This window comes from Gouania willdenowi, chromosome 8, assembly GCF_900634775.1.
Source record: "Gouania willdenowi chromosome 8, fGouWil2.1, whole genome shotgun sequence".
In the NCBI taxonomy this organism is placed as follows: Eukaryota; Metazoa; Chordata; class Actinopteri; order Blenniiformes; family Gobiesocidae; genus Gouania; species Gouania willdenowi.
Genome location: NC_041051.1, coordinates 11,269,803 through 11,295,960, shown reverse-complemented (window position 1 = coordinate 11,295,960; position 26,158 = coordinate 11,269,803). Strand labels below are relative to the sequence as shown.

At 37.0% G+C, this 26,158-nt stretch overlaps 1 protein-coding gene across 1 annotated transcript in view; it reads left to right on the top strand.

Moving 5' to 3' along the window:
- The window catches only part of mgat5b (alpha-1,6-mannosylglycoprotein 6-beta-N-acetylglucosaminyltransferase B), a 90,665-nt gene that overhangs the window by 49,140 nt on the left and 15,367 nt on the right, over positions 1 to 26,158 (top strand). Inside the window, exons 9-12 of the mRNA XM_028455144.1 lie at positions 15,826 to 15,957; positions 17,373 to 17,506; positions 22,825 to 22,955; positions 24,338 to 24,343. Coding sequence (XP_028310945.1) covers positions 15,826 to 15,957; positions 17,373 to 17,506; positions 22,825 to 22,955; positions 24,338 to 24,343 — 403 coding nt within the window. The remainder of the gene's footprint in view (positions 1 to 15,825; positions 15,958 to 17,372; positions 17,507 to 22,824; positions 22,956 to 24,337; positions 24,344 to 26,158) is intronic.

The following is a 26,158-nucleotide window of genomic DNA, read 5'->3' as shown; positions in this document are numbered from 1 at the left end:
AGTCCATTTTACATAATAATATTATACTATTTCATATTTACGACGGAAATTTCATCAATTAAATTTAGTGTGGCAATATATAAATCAATAATAATCTCTATCACAATATATACGTTTTGTTATGTTTATTAAGTATTAATATATTTTATACCATTATGTACATATATATTATTGCTGTCCTAGGTAAAATTGTTCCTCTTCTTTATTATACTTACTAATGATATATGTCTTAAATAGCTCTTAAAACTGGTTTATGTTGGTGCTTTGATTTGTTTCATCCTTTAGGCAGTTCCAGGTTAAGGTTAAAGGTGCAGTCCACCACTTTCAGATCCTTCTCTCCCCCTCCATCCCCGCTGCTCTCTTGCCCTGCCTCCACACTTTCCAAAGTCCTTCCCTCAGAGAGGCTAACAAGCTAACGTTAGCTGGACAGCAACATTACAGTAATATAACATGCACTGTTAAAAGCATATTACTGCAGCGCTTCTTTCTCTCAACGTGCACGCACCAATCTATCAGTAGCAGCAGCAGCAACAACTCAGTGTAACTCACAGCAGCCCACACGGAGGCTGCAGCGCACACAAACAACACATGCACCACAGAGTTCTAGTGTAACCATTACAAGTCAAACATAATGTAAAGCAAGCAGCAGTAATTACCTTTCAAGCAGAAAAGTCACCAATTCCATCTTTTACTCCTCCAGACCATACACTGTAAAAAAGACGGCGGGACGTTAGGGTTAGGGTTAGGTAGGGTTAGTGTTAAGGTTAGGGTTAGGGTTAGTGTTAAGGTTAGGGTTAGCGGTTAGCAGTTAGGGGTTAGGGTTAGGGTAACGACGACACTTCATGACACCTTATTCATGCTAATGACAAGGGTCATGTCATAATAATGCTAGCGTAATGTCAGCCTTATGTATAAAACTTCAAGTCAAGTGCTATTGGTTTTTCAAACATTGTAAAGTCTAGTTTTCCAGAGTTAAAAAGATTCTGAACATCCATAATACATACAACACTCTGCACTATTTAACTTCCCTATACAGTACATTTCCTTGTCTTACCCTCCCACACACGTGCAAATTGACAGGTTATCATGTGGATTGTGCTCCCACATAGTCCCTTTGGCCTACATGTACTTCACTTATTTCACCCTTGGATTTCCAACAAAGCCTTTGATCACAGAATGGACTACTGTGTCTCCACTACACATCGTAGGCTATATACAGTAGTTAGTGCATTTAGTTGCTTTCACTAACGGATTATAGCAACACTGGGAGTTTATTTACAGCAGGAGAGAAGCTTTTGATTGCCTTTAATTGGCTATATTTCAGCTCACTTGTGGCTTCCCTGGATAGTATCCTACTGTGGCCAACGTATGGTACATGCTTAACTATTCCACTTCGATAAATTATTCGCTAACAGGCTTTTTTGATTAAAAAATGCCAACATTTCTTTGAAAGATTTATTTTTTTCTTTTTTTTTATTTATTTTGTTCTCTTTACATCAGCTGATACCATATTCTTTTAAAACTCGGTTTGCTAGCTTAACATTAGCTTCAAAAAAAGTATGCTAGGTTTACATCAGGGCACAATGCTCTCGTTTGCTTCCATAACAAAGATTATTTATACATCATCTGTTTCAAACTGTCGTTTTTGAGTCGACTAAAAATAATCCCGGAATTAAACTGATTAAAACTGGAAAATAGATGTTCTGTTAAATTTACAGTCATGGATGAAAGTATTGGCACCCCTGGAATTACACCATTTCTCCTAGAAAAAGTTGCAATTACAAATGTTTTTTGGTATACACGTGTTTATTTCCTTTATGTGCATTGAAAGAAACACAAAAAAGCAGAAGAAAAAAGCCAAAATGTACATCATTTTAAACAGACAGTTCTCTGCTTTTCTTTCTCTTCTCCATGCTTGACACACAACACACAGGTTGGGTCAACTTTTATACAGTGTAACTGGCTTCAGGTGTGATTTCTATATTGCCAGCACATGTTACTTGCCACATGTGAGTTTAAACACGCATCACATGCTTGAACTAAAATAATTTATCCACAGTTTTCAAAGGCTGCCAAGAATTTTGTCCAGTCCTTTTTTTTTATTTTGTGTAAAACTCTGTACATTTTGGCTTTTTTCTTCTGCTTTTTTGTGTTTTTTCAAAGCACATAAAGGAAATAAATGTGTTTATACCAAAAACATTTGTAATTGCAACTATTTCTAGGAGAATTGGTGTAATTTCTGGAAAAATTCCAGGGGGTGCAATACTTTTGTCCATGACTGTAGAACAGGCTTTGTGTTTACATTTACCGGTAGTCATCATACAAAAAGCTGGATCGTAATATAAAATATTAGTGTAACCTAACGTAAATGTTTTAGAGGAAAAACACCTGAAGAGATAGATTCAACTGTTATGTTATACTTGTACTTATTCTCTTATAAAGTGATTGACATGTTTTGGTATAAAAGCTGTAGTTAAAAGCTAACAGGCACATTCCAAAATGCTAAAAAACATGTTTAAAAACCTATTCCTGATTAAAAAAAAAAAAATACAGACTACTTGTTAAAAAAGGAAACAGAATACCTAACATTTCCATGGCAACTTGTGGGCTAACTTGTAGTTTTGCCAACAACCAATTAGAAAAGAGGAGAAAAGTGGCAAAAAAAATGCTATTATTGGTGGATCTAGCAATTCAATGAATTTAAAATGTGTTGTTGTAAGTGTTCCAATGTTATTATTTGTAATGTTTTATTCTGCAATTAGCTGGGACTGCAAAGCTTTTTTCATACTTTTATTCTTGCATTTGGTGCCAAGTAAAATGATAATATTAGTAACTATGAGTTTGGTAAACGGACACACATCTTACCAGAAAGTGGTTATGAAAACTTTCAAAAAAGCATCCTATCATCTGTGTTCAGCTTAGGGCAGCTTTATCTGCGTCTCATTATAAAAAGTGAAACTGGTGTTTATACTGTAAGTGAAACTGTTTAGGGAGTTTATGCTTATTGAATCGTAAGTCATATAAAGTAAGCAGTTGGGAATTTCATTGTCTTCTGGGATTTTATAATTTTATTACAGTTAGGAGGGATAGTTAATATTTCCTATTTGCAAGTTATGTTTGCGTTAAAGTGATGAATGTCATTCGGTGCAGTCAAAGTCATTGCTCAGCACAAACTTCTTGGAGCCGTACAAATGTCAGCAAATTCATGATTGCATTTTCTATATAACCCCACTGCAGTCATTAGTGGGAGTACACATGGATACTGCTGGAACTGGGAGAATACACTCAAGTTCTAGTTTAAGACAAAGGTTTCAATTATTTTTAGGTTTTTCAACTTTACTTTTGCTGTGTACGTCACGTTTTTATATTTACGCATTAGGTTGTGGCATTCCCTTGCATGTTTTTATTGTTTTTCACATCCTAAAATGCTCAATGATGTGTAATTTTGTTCCATACGACACACTTTTATTTATTTGTTTATTTGATCGCGACATCGCACATTAATGAACATTTATTGAGCTAGCAATAGACATAATCCTGATTATAGTGACAATGCTCATTTGCATCCACAGTCCTTAGGCAGGCAACAAAAACATAGCAATAAATCACAATAAAAAATACATTACAAAACAGTGCACGAAACAGATATAACAGTAAGACAATAGATTGCATATACCTTGAATGTTCCAATCTTATTTTTATTGTAAAACATTGAAGAATACCCGTGAAACAATACAAATGTGTTGTTTTAACAGCACGTTATGTAGTTATCTGAAATATGAATTCAAAGTTTAGAACATTGTTGTCCAAAATACAAAATGTTATCAGTTCCTTTAGTTTTTCATGTTTCATATTATAAAAACCAACTGTACTTGTCCAACAGGTTACACTGCAGACCTGTTTGGAGCTCTTTGCTAAAAATGAAGGGCACAGCAGTATTTTGTTTTTTATAATTAAAGAAAATCACAATGTTTAAGGTATAAATCTACAGGAAAACACCTTGAACCACCAATAAAATGCCATGAGTTTTAGATTTTCTTGTAGTGCAAAAAGGAAAAAATATTCAAATGCAGCAGATTTGTGTCATTTTTTACTTGATTTAACTATAAGCTAACTTTTTAAAGTATATGTTAAGGTTTTGGTTATTCAGACAGGGTTTTTGAGGAAATTGTATCTACTGACATGTTTTGACGGTCAACTGCCAGTCTTCCTCAGACGTGATATGCTTTGATGTGTCCCTACGAGTTCTCTCATAAGGAAAGCATCTAAGCCTTTTCCGGAGGCTTTCATGTGTCCCTACGAAAATTAACATATTTTTAAAAAAGAAAACAAACTTAACTTAATGGAATTAATAACTTTTTAAAGATTTCCAAAGCTTAATAGACACTTTTAAAGAATGTTACAAGCATAAAATGGCATTGCTTTTCTATCAAATACAATTTTTTAAAATAGTGATTCTATGATTTTATAGAATGATTTTGTATTTACAGCTGTCATTGACCATAATGTTGTACAATATTCAACGTGTGATTGATAGACACTTCTTTTCATCACATTTTCACGCACTTGTGGTCTTGTTGAGTGCAGCATTTCTTAGCTAATCTTACAGTATAATATATAATGATCAGAATAATAAAAAGGCCAGGAAGCACATACGTATGCAAAATTTGTAATAGTAGAACAAGAGAAGATACGGCGTCTTTCTTCTTTACTAGTGTTCTGTAATTGAGGTGGGACTGAAGAAGGCTCAACAAGACTTTAGTCGGTAACACCAGTGCTCGTGGTAAAATGAGAGAAGAGCCCTAAAGGCAGTTTGCTGAGACGCAACGACACCTGTCAGCTTCATCTGGAGAATCTCCCCTCGTCTCCTCACAGAGCGACGTGGATTATTAGCAACAACAGAGCACGACATCGCAACACCTGAGGAGTGAGGAGACAGACGGAGGGAGGAGGGAACAGGGAGGGCAACCACTGCATGCTGTCAGATCCACATGCTCATGTCAAGTGTAGAAATTACTGTCAGCAGAGTGGAGGGAGTGTATTTTCACCATAAAAAAAAAAAAAGATCAGGTCAAATCTGTGCATTTACTAGCATAGCCTGAAAAAATAATTGAGGCAAAATGCACACAGAGGCAGATAAAACTACAGAATTTCAAAGATGTCTTGGCCCCTCGAGCTCCATCAAAGGGCCTTGCTGCATTGCCAGTCTTGTGTTGTGCCCTTCCATCAGTGCTGATGCTTCCATCCCCTGTGGCCTTTGTATTGATGAGCTTTTCTTTAAAGAAAAGCACCCACCCTTTGCCAGAGATACTGTACCGTCATACAGATTTTGCCTTGGAGTGCACACTTGGATGATAATGACCTATTTTTTTCTATTGTAAACCATTTTTAGAAAACATATAATTTTGTATTCATTCAGTGTATTAAATTTCACTGGTTTAAATACAACATAATGAAATAACGTTGTAGTATACTCACAATGGCTCTCATTTATCAACCGTTCGTACGTTCAGATCTGAACGTACGACGTGTGTTCGACCATATTCACGCAAACTTCAATATTTATCAATTGTGACGTGAGCGTATGCTTTGATCAGATCTCATGTCAGGTCTGACCTTGTCAACACAAATCTGAGTATGTGTATTTACGGTTCAGCACAGCCTAATGTAAGTGAGTCTGAAAATAATTATTAAACTAACCTTCGCTGTCATTTAAGCATAAGTAGACACTTATTCAGAAGAGATGAAAACAGATTATTAAAACAAATTAAACAAAATAAATGGAATTTCCAACAAGCCTGAGTTATTACTGATAACACTTTTTTGGTTTTCCTTCCACAAAATACCGTCTAACCCCGCTGGTAAATGCTGCACACACACACACACACACACACACACACACGGGCGTGCAGCACTGCTTCTGCTCTGTATCAGACCGGGGGAAGGCTGCGGTGTATCATTCCTGCTTTTAAAATGTAAAGTATACCATAAACTTCTGCAAATGCACTGCAGTATTTAATCAATAATGTGATGAATTATAGGTGAATTGCATAATAAAGCATAATAAACACAGTCAAGGGTCAAGGTGTTATTTATTGCCCAAAGCGTGCGGTCAACTGGTCGATAGAAACGGTATATTTCCATGTGTCTCTACAGGATCTCTGCTGTAAAGTTGTGCACAGTGCACACAGGGGGGCAGACGTCACTTGCACGGTAGCTAACCGTTCACAGAGCGTTTTTATGAGCTCCTTTATACGGTGGTCGACAGGGTTAAAAAACACATCTTTGTTTTGATCCACCTCAGATGTGAAATGGAGCAATGTTAATGACGATCGAATTCAGCCACCGCATTTATCAACACTCGATCATTTGTACGTTAGGATTGGTCAGATATGAATGATTCATAAATCACATGTTGCTCCTGTCGTACGACCCGTTTTCACGCAAGGTTGATAAATGAGGGCCGATAGACCCTTGCGACTGACGTCACAGCACATTGACCCAGCGCCATCTTGGAGGATTACAGCCCTATACGGATGCACCTGCGCGGGTGTGTTTACTTGAATAATAGTGTTTTTTTTTGACTTATTGAAAGCAGCCCATGTGCTAAACGATTGTCGAAGGTCGTCTTGACCTCAATATGTTGGAGTCCACGGATTATGTTTATACTCTCCCAGAAGCTGAGAGAAGTCGATACAAAGAGAAACTGGGCCTGATCAGCGGGAATGACCCCTACAACGTTCCTGTTGACAAATGTAGTGCCTTATCCTGACATCGTGAACTACCTTTACATCTCGCTCATACACAATGGACCACATGAAAAGATTCAAGGGACTGGAAGCTTACAAGCCGTTTGTTTGTGGCTGGCTTTGTTAAGTAGCTGTTTTTATTCATAATTTACTCCATGTGGTTAAATCCAGGGTAAGAAGGCTAATTTTTAATAATTCATCTGTAATATGAGTGTGCAATGCTGTTTTTTCAGAATCAGAGCTATTTTATTGACGACATAAATTTGTGTGAAAAATAGATCTGCACACTTAGATCAATGCAAATAAAACAATTTAGTTCAGTTTAGTTTAATTTAATTTCCTGAAGTAAGACTTGTGTAGTCCAGTCCCAGCCGTGTTCGAACCCCCAAACACAGCAGAAAGTTTACCATCGCTATGGGCTCTCTGCTTCGCTAAAACGTTTCCTGCGATGGCTTGTTCTTCCATCATGGCGGATGGCCGTACATCACGTGACCTGTGAGGTCATGTGGCATGGGTCTATTGTTTGGGTGTGTCTAAATTGGAATAAAGAGAATTGATGAAACTGCACTAAAAGGAGCAAACCCAAGGCGTTACTGAACAATAAACCTACATCTTGTAGCTGGGAGGCATTGTTAAAAACCTTTTTCTACTTCAATTCCAGTATCACCTCACATTGTATTTGCTTATTACAATGCATTCAGTTGCCAGTTCCTTACCGGCATGGAATGGGAAACAGTACGTGATATTTATTCTGCAAAGCACTGTTACCAGAGCCAACATATAATACGAAGATAATTCTGAGTGGGCACATAACAATGTAGCCTCCTCGGAAAAAAATAACAATGAAGTAATTTATTTCTAAGGTTTTTTTTTAAAGCTTTTCCGCCGTGTTATTCTTGCCAGAAGATATTAATTTGAGAAGTAATGTGGTTGTTTTGGGCTTTTCACGAGATAGTCCTCCTAAATAAATAAATAAAAAGATGCCAGCCCTATCCTTTAATCGTTTGCCATCTTGTGTGTCTGTCTAAGGGGAGAGAAGCTATGTATTAATGGGGATGCATTCACTCAGTGAGCCTTGTACAACAAATATTCTCTTTTCTCGCTTGTAGTCTCCTAAAGCACATTAATCCCGTTGCCCTTCTGTTAAATTCTCTCTGCATTTGCCTGCACCCAATTAAATGCTTAACACCATCAGTTTTAGAGGATACCTGAGAAGCAGAGTCATGCACAGGTTATCTCTGTAGTCTCTCTAATACATCTTCTACCATATTATTTCACACATGCATCTGGCTGTAAATACCCATACAAACTGCAGTTTAAACATCAGCTGCTAAAATGAAATGAACATATACAGTCTGATGGCGTCTCACATCTGAATGTAAAAACTATTTTCTACTTTGTGATAAAGTGTGCTGAAACTCTTTTAAAAATGTAGAAATCCACGGGTTTTTATGTGCATGCTGGTGCCACTCCGATCCATACACGTTTTTTTTTCTAATTCCCCCCAACACTAGAAAATTCATGAAAGTATGTTGAAGTGTTGAAGTACAACAGACTAATGGAGAACATGCAACACCACACATTAAGACTGCACTGCAAAACACAGTGCTAACTTTACTTTGCTGCCTTTACCAAACAGTGATGTTTAAAGGTTTTAGTGAAACTGTTTCTACAGACACACAGCTACTTGCAAAGGATGTTTACAGCTCTTGGCATAAAAGCATAAAAAAGGGTTTATTTTTAGTTAAAAATGATAATCATAATAATGGTGATAGAAATTATCTTGATTAGAAGATGAGCTCAAAATACAAGGGTCAGTCTTGGTCACACACCAGCCAAGAGAGATGACCCGAAATGATAAAAACTGTAAAAATAAATCTATTCGGGAAGCACTAAATACTGTTTCATTCCACTTATTTAGAAAAAATGAGATTCTTTGAAATGTCTGTTATCACTCATTCATTCCATCATTATGCTCTAGAGTTGTTTTGCCATCGTATTCTGAGCATAATGTAGTCGGACAAAGGGGGTACTTGGATTCAAAAATAAAAGAAAGGGGGTACTTGAGCCAAAAAAGTTTGAGAACCACTGCTTTAGATTATTCTCCACACAAACAGAGCTGATTGAAACGGAAAGTTTCTTTGAAGGCTTTTAGCAACATTGAAATAATGATGGACTCTCAAACTTTAGGTTAAGGAAAAGACCCCATCCATCCATCTATCCATCTATCTATCCATCTATCCATCCATCCATCCAGCTCTAGGGTTCTGTAGTTTATGGCACCAGTACAAACCACCATCAGAACGCTCTAATTCTGTGGTTTACAGTCCCGTACCCCTTCAGACTTTCAACCTGAAGCCATGTACCCCCTACTCCTGCACACTTAAAAAACACAATATCCCTACAGTGAATTTTGTCCGTGAATTTTACCTATCCTGTTGAGGAATAATGTAAAGTAAAAAAAGAATAATAGTCTCAACGCACAAAATCTTATTTTGAATTATCCCACGATTTATTTAACTAACCTATTGGCATTTACTGTGAGGAAAAAAAAAATCTTTTTCATCAGCCTGAAACTTTGAAATATACCTCACTACAATTTCACTGAGAAGCGTGAGGTTAAGAGGATGCACAAAACTCTGCAATGTTTCACTGAATTTGAGAGAGTCTGAGTCTTCAGTCGTTCTCTATGCAAATTTGTGTTCTATATTTTGTTTTTTTTATGTTTGTCAAAGCTGAAAATCCTCTTTCACACAAGAGCGTGGTTACAGAGGGCATCAAAGTCCTGATTGCACGTTTGGCTAGTGCAAAGCAATATAGCTCTCGCCATATTTACACTTTTTTGATGAGAGTTTCTGTCACCATGGGTAGTCTTAATGTGTGGCAATGCATGGAGGCTCCTGACTGCTGTTCTATTTATATTGTAGTTTCCATTTTTTTTTTAAATTATTATTCACGTATCCCCATGTGAGGCAAAATATAGCGTTTTTACGGTTATTCGCGATTCTTGACACAATGAAAATAAACTGAGATATATAGATTTTATTGCCTTTTCAAAAATGCTTTATTAACATTAGAACAAAATTTTTGGAACAAAATAAATTAATAAAAGTTTTAAATTTATGAAATAATCAATAAATACCAAAAAAAACCTAAATAAATACCACCATTTAACATGTAAACAGGAGAACAAATATTGTAGGATTATTTAGCAAAAGTAATAATAATACCATTTACTGTAAAATGTAATTTGTTATTAAAACTAAACTCTTCATTATCCTTTATATAGTTAATAATAATAATAATAATAATAATAATAATAATAATAATAATAATAATAATAATAATAATAATAATAATAATCATAATAATAATCATCATAATCATAATAATAATAATAATAATGCATTGGTTTTATAATGCATCAGCCAGAGCGTGCTTTGTTTACCCAGCACGTGGCGCTCTCTTTACTTTCACTTCGGCTTCACCTCGTGGCTTACAATAGCGTTGTAAATCGTAACACTTTCTCGAAACTTTAATCAGTGGAGTGGATTTATACTTTTTGTACCTTCACGTGGACCGACTGGGAGGGATGATTGTCTCGAAGATGTTAAATCATATTGGACGTATTTGTGCCTTGGCAGCAACTTTTCTCCGACATGTTTTGCATATGGGATACTCGTCAGCTCTTACTGCACCCTGGTCATCTTTAGGATATCCAAAATAGTCCCACACTGCCGACTTTATTTGTTTTCTGGGTGGAGCAACTCCGGGAGTGCTGTTCCTTGTTCTGCCACAAGCCGAAAATATTTGTGGTTTTTGAAAAACCGATTGATCTTTACATCCCTACCCTCATGACAATTTGTGTACCCCGCTTTGAGAACCTAGGCTCTGACTTAATTCAACAGTCAACCCAGTGCTTTCAATCCTCTTGAATTTGAAAGCTAGATTAGCCTTAAAGCAACATCATTACTGAGACTTGCAGAAAGGTCAGTGGCGTCAGGGGTGTTGCGTCCTCTCTCCCATTAGAATAACAGAATAATGTTGCCTTGATTGCATAGTAATCGTAGTAAGCAAAGGTATAGTTTAAGTAAACTTATTCTGTTTGTGTAAGCAGCACCAACTTGGCAGGCTACGTACAGCATGATTGATGAAACCTCAGCTTTAAGCGCCATTGGCTTTTACACACCTGCTTGTTAGCTGTTGGAAAGCAGCTGCAGAGCCTGTTTGCTTTGCAGTGCTGACTGCATGTGCTCACTGTTCCAAGAAAAGATCGATAGCCAGTCTTTTGCAGGCATTTATGTTTGTAGTTGCTGGGTTGTGCTTTGGATTCTAGAGCTAGAAATGTAGACATACCCCATCTTTCCAATGTGCCCTTTTTAGCTTCTTAGAATGCTCGTCTTATATGACTGACAGACAGGTGTCATCATTATGCAGGTTAGTATCTTTGCTTTTTGATAATACATTGAAGGCTGCTGTCTGTCTAAGCCTCAGTCTTTAATCTCTTATCTGTTGAGTCTGTAACTTGGGACTGAAGACCAAAAAAGTGAACAGAAACCGTGAAAAGAAATGTCTTAGCAAAAGAAAATACTTTAGAAGTTCTTGAAATGAATATTTTAACAGAGTGGGAAGTTTTGGAAAGGAAAAGAAGGAGAGCAGGCATTAAAAGCAGGACCCCAACCGAAAACCTGCAGCAGAACCAGAAACCTCTTAATCTTTAAATCTGTCTGAAAGATGTTTGTTCCAACACTCAGTAAGAGTCTCACTCTCAAGATCGGGTTCGAATCAGAAGACACGGTTTTTTGAAAGCGTCAGCAGCATAAATGTAACGTGCTCAACGATGTAATCTGCACTGAAATGATTGTTTGATTAAAAAATCGAGAATGGTCTGAAATTAAAATAAAATTCAGTCATGTCAAAATGATGGATGGCCCATGATTACTGCACCGCCAGAGAGGCTCATATAACTAAAGTTTAAGAGAGAAAATATCATGTTTTTACTTATCTATAGTTTTACACTTCCTCCCTGCAGAGGTCGGAACATTTGTCATGTTTTAGATGCTTTTCGTTTGATTAATACTGAGCAGTGAAAAATACTCCTATAATTTCTGAAGGACATTTAGCAATGCCTACGTGTATGTTTTTAGGGTAAGAGTTTGGTTTTTGTCTGCTGCTTTATACCAGTGGTTCTCAACCTTTTCAGCCCGCAACCCCCAAAATAAAGGTTCCATCGACCGGGGACCCCCACTGTACCTGAAGGTGGTTGAATACAGACATGAACATTGAACAGTCATGTAGAGACAGAGCCATCTATAAGGGGGAATAAAGGGGAGAGATTTATGGGGCCCATCCATAAAGTCAGCAAAATTGATGGTAAAATTGTTCTATGAATCTGTGATACCACCTTTATTTATTGATCTGAATTGCATCCAGGAAGTTTATTATTATTTGTGCCCTAATATATAGTCATCTTAAAGATGTAAAAAAAAATTCTGAATGTGGTTAAATTGGCAAAAAATAAGCATGATATATGGTGAAAACAGGTTAAAAATTGTCTCAATTTGTTGTTTTATACAACCCAAATTGGCCCCAGGTAGATGTCAAGCCTTTTTCCATTTCCAGGTTTTACATCATAAAACTTGAGCCACATAAAAACACAAAAAACGCAACATAGTCAGTCTAGTGATCATATTGTGCCATGCCTTTTACAACCTGTGTTCCCAGTTTGGTTTTGCTTTACTTGAATTGGTTTGCAAACAAAAAACAATGCCTAGAAAACTTGCATCTAGCACTAACTAATGCATTCCTGAGAATAATAGCATACAATTTACATATACGACTCACAGCCTTAAATACAAGTATACATCAAAACATTAAAAGGAATATAACAAGCATACTAAAAATATATATGGCATATGTTGACACTACAACATATAGTAAAAAAAAAAACATTATTTATTCAAATACGGTAAAAATAGTGACGTACTGGTGAAGCTTTGTTACTGTGATACATTAGAAGGTCTATGTGCAACACAACGCAGTCAGTGATTTATTTTGTTGTTGCTAATATCATTTGATGCTTTGGTCAGCTATAGCAGTGTTTGTGTCAGTATGTTTATTATCATTTTATTAACATGTATTATGTTTATTATTATACATTTGTTATAACAACCTGTCAGTCCTGACTATCCAAAGCACACAATCCCGAAAAAATATGTGATCGCTGCAGCTTCTCAGCGGTAGAGAAAAAGAGTGCTACGTCAACTGCGTAAACCTCATCGTAGCTTTGAAGTAGCTATTTACTCCCCCTTAAACATGACACTGAAGTAAATGCAGACTGGAGAAGAATTACAAACGTGTTTAAGGGAGTAAATGTCCGCCGAGAAGCCACAACCGTTGGAACTTTTGCCACCTGCGGTCACAGATTTATTCGGGTCACAGATTTTGGCATAACAGCGGCTCGGCTTCGGCTCCTGGTGACAACATTGACTAGTCGACGTCGACTCAACTGGTGTGCACATAAAGTCGACCTTTAAAATTATGAAGTCATTCAACCTCTAATCTGGATTAGTGCAGTCAGTCAGGTAATCTAACCCAGAGTATGTTTATCCAGCTTTGAATCACTGACCTATTTATTGTTTGATACAATCACACCCAAACAGACAGATGAATAAACACCTGAGTGCCAAAATCCCTCTGTGTGCATGTGCAGAGTGTCTCAGATAGTATGCATTGGTTTTTTGCACAGCTGGTTGTGTTGACATACTTAAAGTGTGAGGATTTTGCTGTAAGGTTGAATAAGCTCAGCCATCTTATCCATCTTATTGAGAGTGCTGACACACTGCAGTGATCAGGGACTTTTTTAATCCTCATGTCCCCTTTTCACACTCTATTTCAAAGCCCCTCAGATCTCCAGTTTTTACTCAGTTACGCTGTCACTTAAAATTCTGAACATCTCTTGTAGGTATTTATTCACCTGAACCTAAAACCCACTGTAAAGAAATTTTAAAAATGCCATGATTAGAGATTTTTTTTAAATTTCAGCAGTTATGGCCCATTTTATACTGAAATAAATAAATTGTCATAATCATTACGCTCATGACTTTTGCTACTAACACTTTTTCTGCCGAAGAATCTCATGTTTTCAGCAATTTGTAAATTTGTGCGTGGAGATACCACCAGGGGGCACAAACACCAATGATATTGGCCACTGTTAACGTTTTAGAAGGTACCTGTAATTAAAGCTGCTATTCAGAGTTTCTGAGAAAACGTCTCGATATCCCGCCCCCAACAGCTCTTCTTCCTCCCCTGCCTCTGCCAATTTATCAGAAGCTACGCCTCTACGTTTGTGCACTGACATTGCAAAACATAACAAAGTCTACTAAACTACAAGAACTACACATTTATGGTTAGTGTCATAACTTTTGATTAAAACATCTTTATTTCCTGTCCATGAGAAATGTCGCCAAATCCTGGTCCGTTCGGAATCCTTTTAAAAGCAGAAAGGCAAGGCAAGGCAAGGCAAATTTATTTATATAGCGCATTTCATACTCAAGGCAACTCAATGTGCTTTACATGATAAAACATTCAATTGTTTAAAATCAATAAGAACATTTAAATCAATAAGAACAATTAAAATCATCAGTAAAATCAATTAAAATCATCAGTAAAATCATCATTACATCAACAACATGACAAAAAATCTCTCTCTCAATCATATGCAGTAGAGAAAAAAAGTGCCTTTAACTTTGATTTAAAAATGTTCACATTGGATGCTGACTTCAGCTCCGCTGGCAGTTTGTTCCACTTCTTTGCAGCATAACAACTAAAAGCAGCATCACCATGTTTACTGTGAACTCTGGGCTCCACTATCTATAGAAAGTCCCTCCCCCTTTGAAAAGCAGCTGCGCGATAAATCCTGTTGCGGTCACGAATATGTTTATCCACAAGCTTTGTACCCGGACTTTACTTATCTTTTTTAATAGAAGCTTTATACGTTGGCAATCGTGGAATGGGTAACTTTGGAGTTTCGGAGTTCCGTACACAGTTTGCACAGCACGCGCATTCACTTTGATTGACAGCTCCCGCTCCAGGAAGTTTCAGCCTATTGGCTGGGTGCACTCTGCAATTGTTTCCATTTGTATAGGGGTCTATAGGACGAAGGCGAGACTTAAATACAGTCATGTATATGAATGACCACCAGAAGTACACCATAGTAAAAGACTAGTTAGGTATTTATTCGCATTTCAAAAAAATCATACATAAACAGATTTTTCAGAAACTCCGGATATCATCTGTAAGCTCTATCAAAAATCTTTGAAAATAGTAGAGGTTTATTCAGGTTAGTATTTATAGAGCAACAGGAGATCAATGCACACGTTCGTGAGACACATTTGCCGTTATTTTGCTCGAAAGAGTCAGTTTGGGTGTTGTCTTTGACACAGTCTGTAACCAAACTAAATGGTGATTCCGCTCGCACCGGGGGATTCCCGGCGGTTGATGGTGGCTGCCGGCTTCGGAAGTTGATGTGACTTACTCAGGGCACACACAAGGCGGACGGACTTCAGCCACGTTGTGTCGTCGAATCGACCGGAATCATTTGTCAGATTGGTTGAATTGGACAGAATTGCAGGGACGCGCAGAAATTGCGGGGATTGGCTAAATTCGCAATAATAGTTACAATCGCAACATTGCGAATTCCTGGTGAGTCTGACATTTGAATAAATAACATTACATATTTTAGTGTAGGAAAGTTATTATTTTTTTTTTCTTTTCTTTTCTTTATAGGAAAGTTATTCTGATCTGAAAAGAAACGAGTAATGGCAAAAAAAAAGTTCAACAAAATAATAAAAGTATAACTTTCAGTAGGCGGGAAACACTTCATCTGTGTACTCGGCTTTCTTCCGCAGTCTAAAACAGTAAGATGGATATAAATTGTCTAGTAGTCTCTGTGGCCCTAGATGAACTTCATCTTTTCCGAGTGCAAACACACAAAGACGGATTTGATAGCGTGTTTTTAAACATCTTGTTTGTTTTTGCTGCTACTTGTGTATAATCCCATGTGACCTGTGCGTAGGTTTGTAGGAGTTCCTCCAGGAAGAGGAAGCTGCCCCCTGACTGGACCTCTTCCATTTGACCTCATCTACACCGACTACCACGGTTTGCAACAAATGAAACAGCACATGGGCCTTTCACTGAAGAAGCACAAGTCAGTCTGTTGTTTTTCTCTCCTTGTTTACCCATGCGTGTCTCGTGTCAAACAGTTATTTGAGTGTTTTTTTTGCAGAGCTTTAGTTGTAGAGTTGTTTGCTTCTTTTCCAGGTAAGACTGATTGCCTCTGTAATAAAAGTCGTTTCTATTGACTTGTTTGGTAATTGTTGGACAGCCGGTCATTATTGGTCTACATCGCGTCACCAAAACGGTTCCTATCCAATCTGGCCTTGTTTTAAACTCTGATCAATGACTTAAGTGCAGACGTTTAAAATGAGATTACTGCTTAATTCTCACAGTCACAAAGCCTCTACCTGCCTAGTGTGAAAAACATAAAAAATGACTGCAACAAAAAGAGAACTGTTTTTGACTAGATTGGATTTGCATTAAGATTTTGTCAAGATTTTAGATTCTGTAGATGCATGCATGAATTTGTATATTTTTTTAAGATAGCACTGATAGCTAACTTTCTTTTTTACTTAACCTCAAATAACCCTAATTATAATTATTGTTATACAGCTTTATTCAAGGGAGTCAATAAAGGTCCCAGTGTAAATCTAAAATGTATGGTTAATAATGACCATGCACTAATGAAGAAAAATATAGACAATTAATAACATCCATCCATCTATTTTCAGACCCCCTTATTCCTGACTATTAATAACATCAATTACATAATGCTACAGTCACTTTCCTGTTGCCCTCTGACTAAACTTGTATTTTATTGTTTTTCCTAAGAATGTATAGTATATAAAAAAAATGTTTCGAGCTTTGTTTTCTGGGTAGAACTTCTTGTGTAATAGAAGAGATAGCAGTTAGCAAATAGTGAATAAACAAAAGTTATTTATTAAATAATTAGTTTGTGTTTTTTTTTAGTATTTTTTAAAGTATTTTAAATACAAACATAAGTTTAAGTTCTACGTGGATTTAAGTGCATCACCTACAGTATTCCCTAGCTCTTATTGTGAAAGGCTAAAAGTGCAAGTAGATGTTTTTAACCACTTGAGTGTATTTTTGATCTATTCATCACTAAGCAGTGAAGGTTGCTCTTATGATCAGGAAATTGCAGCCTGAAGAAAAAGAAATGCATGCACACAATGGGGGAGGGGGGGAGGTAATTCTGTTTTACATTAGTGTGAAATAAGCTGATTAAATTGTGGACACTTGTGAGTGAGATCAGTCTTGTCAAGGTGTCTAAAGTACTGTATTTGTCCTGTGGTGATGGTGAAGCCATGCTGTGACTAACTGTCAGTTCCCTTACCTTTGACGTCTGAATTATTTGTGCTCTCAGTGGGGGGCCAGACAGAGGCATGGAGATCCATCACCACTAACAAACCTAAAAAAAAAATATTTTTTTTTGACAGGCATTTCAACCAATTACTCTGCATCTCTGTTTTTCTTTCTTTTCTTAAGATGTCACATTAGAGTGATCGACACCTTTGGCACGGAGCCTGCTTACAACCACGAGGAATATGCCACTTTGCACGGCTACAGAACCAACTGGGGCTACTGGAAGCTGCGTGGGCAGCAGTACATGACCATGTTTCGTACGCTGACTTCAGTTTATTCACCTATTTATTTATTTAAATGCAGATTCCTTAAACAAGGGGTGTCAAACTCATAATAGTTCAGGGGCTAAATACAGAGCAGTTTGATCTCAAGAGGGCCACAGATTTCATGCGGGAAAACATGTAATTTCAACATTATTGTGTCCTAGTTTACACAGGTACGTATACATGAAATACAAAATATGTATGAAACCGACAATATCCAAGCAATAAGTGATAGATATCAGTCCCAACAGGGTCTTCACTTTAAATTTCCCAGATTTGTGACTAATTTCTTTTCTCATTAAGGAAAATGTTTTGTAATAATTTGAGGAAAATTAAAAGATTTTGTTAGAATTTTGAGGATTTTTTTCAACAGTTTAACATGACATATGACTGCCATCATAGAATGGAATAAAATACAATAGAATATACCTTTATTGATTACAGTAACATCATAGAATAGCAAAAGTAAACAGTAAGAACAAAAATAAATACCATCATAGGATAATAATGCAGATATACAACTGTGGGATGGACATAAATTAGAGAAGAAAAAAAATAGAAAGAATAAATTTAAATACAATTTTAAACAAAAACAAAACAACGACAACACTGCTAGGCCTGGGCAATGTATTTTTATTTTTTTTTATTTATTCAGTTTATTTCCGACATGGTTACATTCACTTTTTTTTTTTTTTTACATTTTTTTTTTTTTTTTTTTGTACATGCCGAAAAAGGAGACGAGAGAAGCAGTTTGCTTATCTGGGTCCCGTCCCCTGTTTTACCATCGCAAATTTACATGGGTTTACATGTCTCTCTGGTCAAACATTCTTGAGTTGTTCTGAACAGTCCTTTTTTGTGTATTCTCATCTGTAGTCAGTGTTGTCTTGTTTGTATTCCTCCTCCTCTCTATCGTTGTTCGTGTTGGCCTTGTTCCCTGCCAGACGTTGTTAGCATTCCTCCAGTTCAAGAACAGTTCCTCTTTCGAAGGTGTTTGGGAGGTTTTTCCCTTTTCATCCATGATGTCACCACTCGGGAATGTCTCTTTTGGACACACAAGTTTGCAGCTTGTTTTGTCTCTACTTCAAGGTTAATCCAGCTGTTGTTAGTTCTATTGGCAGTGTTGTATTTTCCACTGTTATATTTAACTTGTATTTAACTTGTATAAACACATTAATATATCTTAGTTCATAAGCAAGGTAGTAATTTCATTTTGTGATTCAAGATATATTGACATTTCTATTTTGGCAATATTGAAATGTACAATATCGCCTGTCGATTTAGTTTTTTATTTTATAGCTTATTTTGTATTAGAATACAAATTTTAGGAGTCGCTGCTTTTGCTACTTTTCAAAACAGCATGAAAAACACAGTTGGATGGATTTCTGAGTAATAATAATAATTGTGCCTGTGGGGCATTTTGCATCAGCAAATTCAACCCGGAATTGTATTTCTGGTAAGACTTTGTTGAGGGAGACATTATCGAGATTTATATCGTATATCGACATTTTGAGAAAAAATATCGAGATATGATTTTTCAGTCCATATCACCCAGCCCTACAATGTGCAAATAAGCAATATAAGCAGTGGGAAAACTGTCAGCCCCTGCAAATATGATGACATCTTTCTCCTGCAGGCCGAATTAGATGCTCCAAAGGGCTGGATTTAGCCCCTGGGCCTTAAGTTTGACACACGTGCCTTAAACTGTGCCTAATTATTCTCAAAACACCAAACTTAAAGCCCCTGCTTGCTCATCTGGCATACAGATTACAGCTTCACACCATCACATGCATGCTACGCTCACAATAGCTCACGGCACCTGTCACACACACACACACACACGCACACACACATGCGCGCACACATGTGACAAACATCAGATGTTTGCCCGCCAATTCAATCTGTGAGCATCGCTGCTGTCAACAAAACACAGCATTGTCACAATTTGTCAGACACTTTGACACTGAAATATATTAGCTTTCATCTCAGGTCTCCACCAGACAGAGAATCCCACATTTCCCTCTCAACGACCCTTCTAATGTTTAATTTCCAGAAATCAGAAAGCTATGCCAGAGTAATCCAAGATTTTCTTTTTTTTTTCAAGGTCAGATGGATGTTCGTCATTGTTTTCATCATAATTTTTGTCGACTACATTCTTTTAAGTGACAATAATAAAATCATACATGTTAAAGCAGAATTCAGTAACTTTTTCACCTTAATAAATCATTCTCATAGTCCCTGTGAGGGTAATACAAGTGTTTATGGGGTGATTCGGGGGTCTTTTATTTCCTCCTGCTGTGTCTGGCCAGAAAACAGCACTTGCAACTTGCCTGCCTTCGACCCGGTGGCAACACGTACTGCTTTACTGCAGCCCAATACAAACTAATGCTAGATTATAACCAGCCCAGTCCCTGCACACGGTTGTCTACAAATTCACTTTTCTCAAACTTACAGTATATCATGGCGGAATCAGCAAAAAAAGGCAGAGAAGACCTTAGACCGAGGAACGTAGCATCTCCATGCAGTGACAGCTCAGCAGCAACACACAGCAATCACACACACTGTCGTCACAGCTACAGACACGCACACACACTCGCAACCCAGCGCTCCATCGGGCAGCACACACACAAATATCCATCCATCCATCTTCAGAACCGCTTTGTCAGCACACAAACAAACACACATTTCCACACTCCCTTCCGTATTACTCCCACATCATTCATTTATTTTTCTTGTCTCTCTTCCTTATACTGTTCACAAGGTCACATGGGACTATATGTGTGAAAGCACCCTTAGTGTCACTGTTGTATTAGGATTTTTCTGTGATCGGTTGCTACCGTCTGGGGAGAGCAAAGGTGCACATGTAGCTGTGGGGTGGGACAGGCGGCAGGGGGTACGCAGTGTTTTCGACAGTAACAACAAAAAGGGACCTTTAGGGGGAGCGTTAGGCGCAAGTCACTTAGTTCTGCTTTAACAAAAACTATAGAAAAATATATTTCTATTTTCGTAAACTAATAAATACCAAACTATAATTTTGTCACATGGGACGAAATCCATTCAGAACTCATGTGATCATGTGGTCTCACACATTGATCACATCAAACATCAAATCTGTCTGTGTAACCAAAATTATCCTGATGACTAAATTTGGACTTAAACTAGATTGTATTTTAGTCTTTTAGTCAGTAACATTTGCTGTCAAAATTAACACTGCTGCACAACATCGAAGTGTATGAATATTTGTCGGATCTGAAGTTTGAAACTCCAAGCAGTTTGCAGATTGTCCTTGGAATTTGTATACATGAAGATCTCTGTGTTCTATTTCATAGAATAATTTTGTTTTTATTTTAGAAGAAAAGCTTGCCTAAAAGAAAAAAGACTAAAAAATTGTGACAACTGATTTTAGGTGTTACAGATTTGGTAAATGGGTTGTGATAAGACGTGTCAAACTCGAGGCCAATTTGGTTCGCAGGAGAAAGTAAAAAAATGACAGAAAAAATATGACGTATTGTGTAAATTAACAAATAATTCAATTGTAGATATATCAGCCCCTATAAATACACTAATTCAATGAAACTCCACAATATTTGGAGGATCACAGTTTTCCCAATGCTTTTATCACATGACTGCAGTCATTTTAAAAATCTGAAATTGTTCAAAAAACTCAATTTTGTCACAAAAATCAATAAAATTTAAAAGAGAAAATCTTGCAGTGACTGAGATCTATCATTTATTGCTTGGATATTGTCAGCGACTTACATACTTTATGTACCATTTATATGTCGAAGTGCAAACTTGGGGAATTTTTTGTTGAAATGGCTTGTTTACCCGCCTAAAATCTGCAGCCCACTTAAGATCAAACTACTTGATATCTGGCCCCTGAACTAAAATGAGTTTTACACCCCTAAAAAAACACAGAGTGGATTTTTATGAAATATAACATAATGGTTAAATTGAACAAACATGTTATATGTTTTATGATTATTTAAAGTTTTTAGTGACTAAAGATTTCCTGTGAAATGAAATGAAAGTGGAAACAAATGAGGAGAAATAAAATGCTGCAGGTTGAAACTTAAAGGAGCATTAGGCAGGATCTAGAAATCAGACTCCATAGTGACACCATGGTGGTTAGTGTAACTGTAGTCATTAGCCAAGCTAGCGCGGGGACACACATCAACTGTTTATCACCGTAGCACAGCGGATACTGTCGGTAGAGGATGGATACCCGACCGAACCCTGACGGCACCGGACGAGTCGGGCTCGGACAGATATTAAGAACTGATGTTCGGGTTCAGTCACATGGTGTTGTTTGCGTGCAGCGTTCTTCTGCTGTAGCACTGAAGAATGCAGCTTCAACTGAACCAGTGAGAGCAGTAATCCACAGTTCAAGGAGGATGGAGCAGAGGAGGACAATTATTAAGGAATACACCATTGAAACGTTCCTTTTTCTGCACAATAACATGGATTATTCTTATCTTTGATACATGGAATGTGTAAATAGATCCACTGGGTCTCTTGCGTGCACTGTGCAACTGTTTGTGTTTGACGTTCGCTTGTTTCCCCGTGCGCGGTTGACATTAACAGTTGTTTGTTTATAACAGTGGTGTTTACCACTAAAACAAACATAAAAATGTCATTTCTATGAGGAAAAAAATGAAGTTTTCACTGTTGGGTCGGAGGATGCGGCCTGATCTGCACTCCAACTGTGACATGGTTATGTCACATGCCTCTGCGTACATCTGTGGAGCCAAACAGTAGTTCAGTCCACCGTGCTGGTCTTCATTCAGTCTCCAAGCCGTCTTCTTCTCATTGTTTTTTATTTCCTGGGTATTGGGACGCCTCCTGAAGCCGCAGAGAAAGCAGCAGCGTCATTTGACATCACCATCAATGTAATTTGACATCACGTCTACATTCGGCTCCAGAACAGCAGAACAAAATGTATCACACAATCTGATCAAGGCAATAGGTAGAAATGTGTGTGGGCTCATTCTTTTTGGTTGTGAGCGCTTCATCACCCATTACCATTGAAAGACTTAAAATTAATGTTTATTTTTTAGAAATCCTGCCCTATGCTCCTTTAAAGTGAAAACATAAAAATGTAGTATTTAATAAGTGCTTTTTAAACTGGCACTTCTTCGGACTATTCACTTGCTTTGAAGTAGCTTGCAGTTTCATAGAGGTTGGTAAACCCCTGATCTGTAATCACAGAGACACTTTCAATCTAGGCATCAAACTCATTCCCTTTATTCTTCGTTGGCTAGTTTGACAACAAACAGAATTCCTGCGTGACCAATTATTTTGTTTGTCCTTGGCAGCCCACACACCAGACAACTCCTTCATGGGGTTCGTGGCAGAGGAGCTGAACGAGACGGAGAGGCTGAATATCCAGAGGAACAAGGTTAACAACATGGCCGTCGTTTATGGCAAAGAAGCAAGCATGTGGAAGGTCAGTTTGAACAAAAACAAAGCTCTGCAATGCTGGCAATCTATCAAATTCAATGTTTGACAGCCTTCTTCCACTCTGTGGTTGATGGGAGAACATTTCATGTTGCCATGGTACCCCCAGTTATAAGAGCACAGCACACACAGCACAGCTGGTGTTCTAACGGTGGATGATGGTAGCATGTCTTCCAAATTACTTTACCTAACAGTGAAACCAGGGTTGCGGTCCATCATAATTGTAAGTGTGTACTTTGTAATTAATTACAATTATGATGTAATTATATCTGTAATCGCAATTGGAAAAATATGCTGCTTTTGTAATAGTAATTGAATTGTAATTGAGTTCTGATAAATTACATTGTAATAGTAATTGGCCTTTTACAATGTAATTGAACACAAAACTGGGGAACCTTGTTGCAGATTATTTGACCATGTAATTTTTTATTTATGTTTTTAATTAAGGCATATACAGTACTGACAGAAAAAAATGCTCAGACGCCAACATCAAAAATATTAAAACCAATATTTTTCAATGATTATTAAGCCTTACAAGTTAACCAAGAGATGAGAAATAGACACCATGTTTTTGTGTATTTACAACCGATTTATTTTACAACATGGGTCAAAACCGACCCGTTATCATATGAGATGCTAACAGAAAGCTAACACAAGAGTAAGGTCACATTTTATGGGTTTATTTATTAAAGGCTCAGTAATTGTGATTAATTGTATTTGAACTAGTAATTGAGAACGTAATTGTATTTGACTTTCAGGGGAAAATAATTATTAAGATTCTAATCGTAATTGTAAAAAAATGCTGGTCAACATACTCATAATTGAGTTGTAATTGAACATGGATAATTGAAGATGGAATTTTAATTTAAAAATGTATTTAACCCCAAACCCTGAGTGAAACTCCCACTCCATCTTCATTTTTTTTGTTCTTAAAAACCAGTTCCTCCTCCAGGAACTTGGCCTGAAAGTACCGGTAGAGGAACAATTTCTTTGTTTAGAGCTAATGTTCCCTCCCAGAGGCTGCCAGGGCTTCTCGCACACAGTGTAACTTTGAAATGTGCTGCAGCCTCCCCCAAGGTTTGACTCTCATGGATCTGGCATCTGCTTTGTTCCTGTGCGCTACCACTGAATTCCCACAACAACTCAAGCTGCTGTGTAGCATGTGCGATTAAACTTGTAAAGGTTTACTCGATTGTTTTGTATCCGAATCGTTTTGAGGATCATGTTTGAAGTTTTTTTTGTCTTGTAAGGTTCCTCTGAGATTAACGACGACTCTTTTTTTCTCATCTGCTGCACTCGATACTTTCCTTGTGTTCCTCCTGCTTTTCTGAGTCATCATCTTTTCTATGCATAATTGATGGATCAACACAGCTTCAAGTAAGAACACCTGCCTTTCAAACTCCACACATCACTACCAAGTATCACAACACAGAACCTGAACTACATTTACACAGACAAATCATAAACCTTTTAGTTTTTATTTTACAGTTTATTACTATTTATTTATTCATTTATTATTTCTAATACAGACAATGTTCTTGTTTCAAACCAGGACAAACACAAGAAAATAGAAAGTTGAAGATTTTTTTATTTTTCCAATGCATACTGAAAAAGCACAGACAAACTCCCTCTATTACCCTCTGCACTACTTATTATCATGCACTAAGGGTGTAAGAAATAATAGATTCTGTGATACATTGCGATATTTCTCAGCGCGATTATCATATAGATCCGAGAAATGTCCACATTGATTTTTTTAATCATGTTTTTTAACGAAGAAAAAAAACAAAAACATTTAATTGCGCTAACGTGCATAGCACGTAAACGCCCAGTCACTAGGTGTCGGTGAACCACACCAGACCTTGTTAAACTACCTCACTCCTTAATGCATTTTAACCTGGAAGTTGATTACTCTTCATTTCTCATAAAAACATAGGTGGCAGAATTTAAAAACTAAAAACAGAATCAAAGAATCAGTTGTAGAAGCAAAAGTTAAACTTTTTTGAAAACCTTTATTTGACAGTTTGATAAACAAAACACTTGTTTTTTGTACTTGAATTACATTTAGTTACCATTTACTTGTTCTTGCAAGTTTAAAAAAAAATGACATAAATTGTATTTCATACAATTTTGTACTTTTTGTACTGACATTTATAGTTATGATATTGTGATATATTGTGGTGTATATGGTATTATTTAGTATAGGGATGTATTTTACCGTATCATCAGATCTATGGCAATGCACACTAACAAGCACTGTTATCAAATTATCCAATTTGCCTCATTTGTCGCTCCAATTGGTCTTCAAACAAGGGCAACACACCCCAAACTTCTTATAGCCCCGCCTCTTTTTCCTACAGATAGTTTAGGTGTATTATTGTAGCAGTAAATAGTAACAGAACCTAAAAAAAAAAAAACAAGACCTATCGAGACTTTTCCATGAAAAAGAAATGGAGATGACATCACCAGGTCGATCAATGCCACTGAGGTGTTTCGCCTCATTCCTCCCACTCTAATTAGTTGTTTTTATGTGACCACACAAAGAAGAAACATAGACAATGTTGTTCCTTTTCTATTCAAATTGCACAGGGACTTGCTGGTAGACCATTATAAAGTGATTATGTTTGTATGTACCATTACCTCTCTTTAATGGTGAAACCTCAGCACCTGTGACAGACTGAGAATAAGCTAAGCTCTTTTCACACGACCAGTCTGTTGCAGTTATGGAAGCAACAATGAAAAAATAACATAGAAACATATTGGCAAGAAAAACAAGTCATTAATTGAACTATCCATAGTAGCTTTTATGTGCCCAATATATACAGTATGTCTCTACATAGTGATGCCAACTTAGCGATTTTTGAAACCTCCCTCGCAGTTTTTTATTTTAAAACTCTAGCGACAAATTTAGCGACTTCATAGTTACTGGGGCCCAGTTATTCTATCCTGAACCAACTGTCTCATCCTGTCATCAGAGCCGTCAGTACCTCCATCTATGGCTTTTATTAGATGTCTTGCCTGTTTTTTTTTGGGGTTTTTTTGTCCCGCTATATACAGTATTCATCAACTGAAGTAACAGATTTTGAAATGGGCTTTGGTAAGACACTCAGGGTGACTGCAATGACCACATCAACAAGCCCCCGTTCAGCTATCTGGAAAGTCTAGAAATATATATGGGACATTCATGCATTA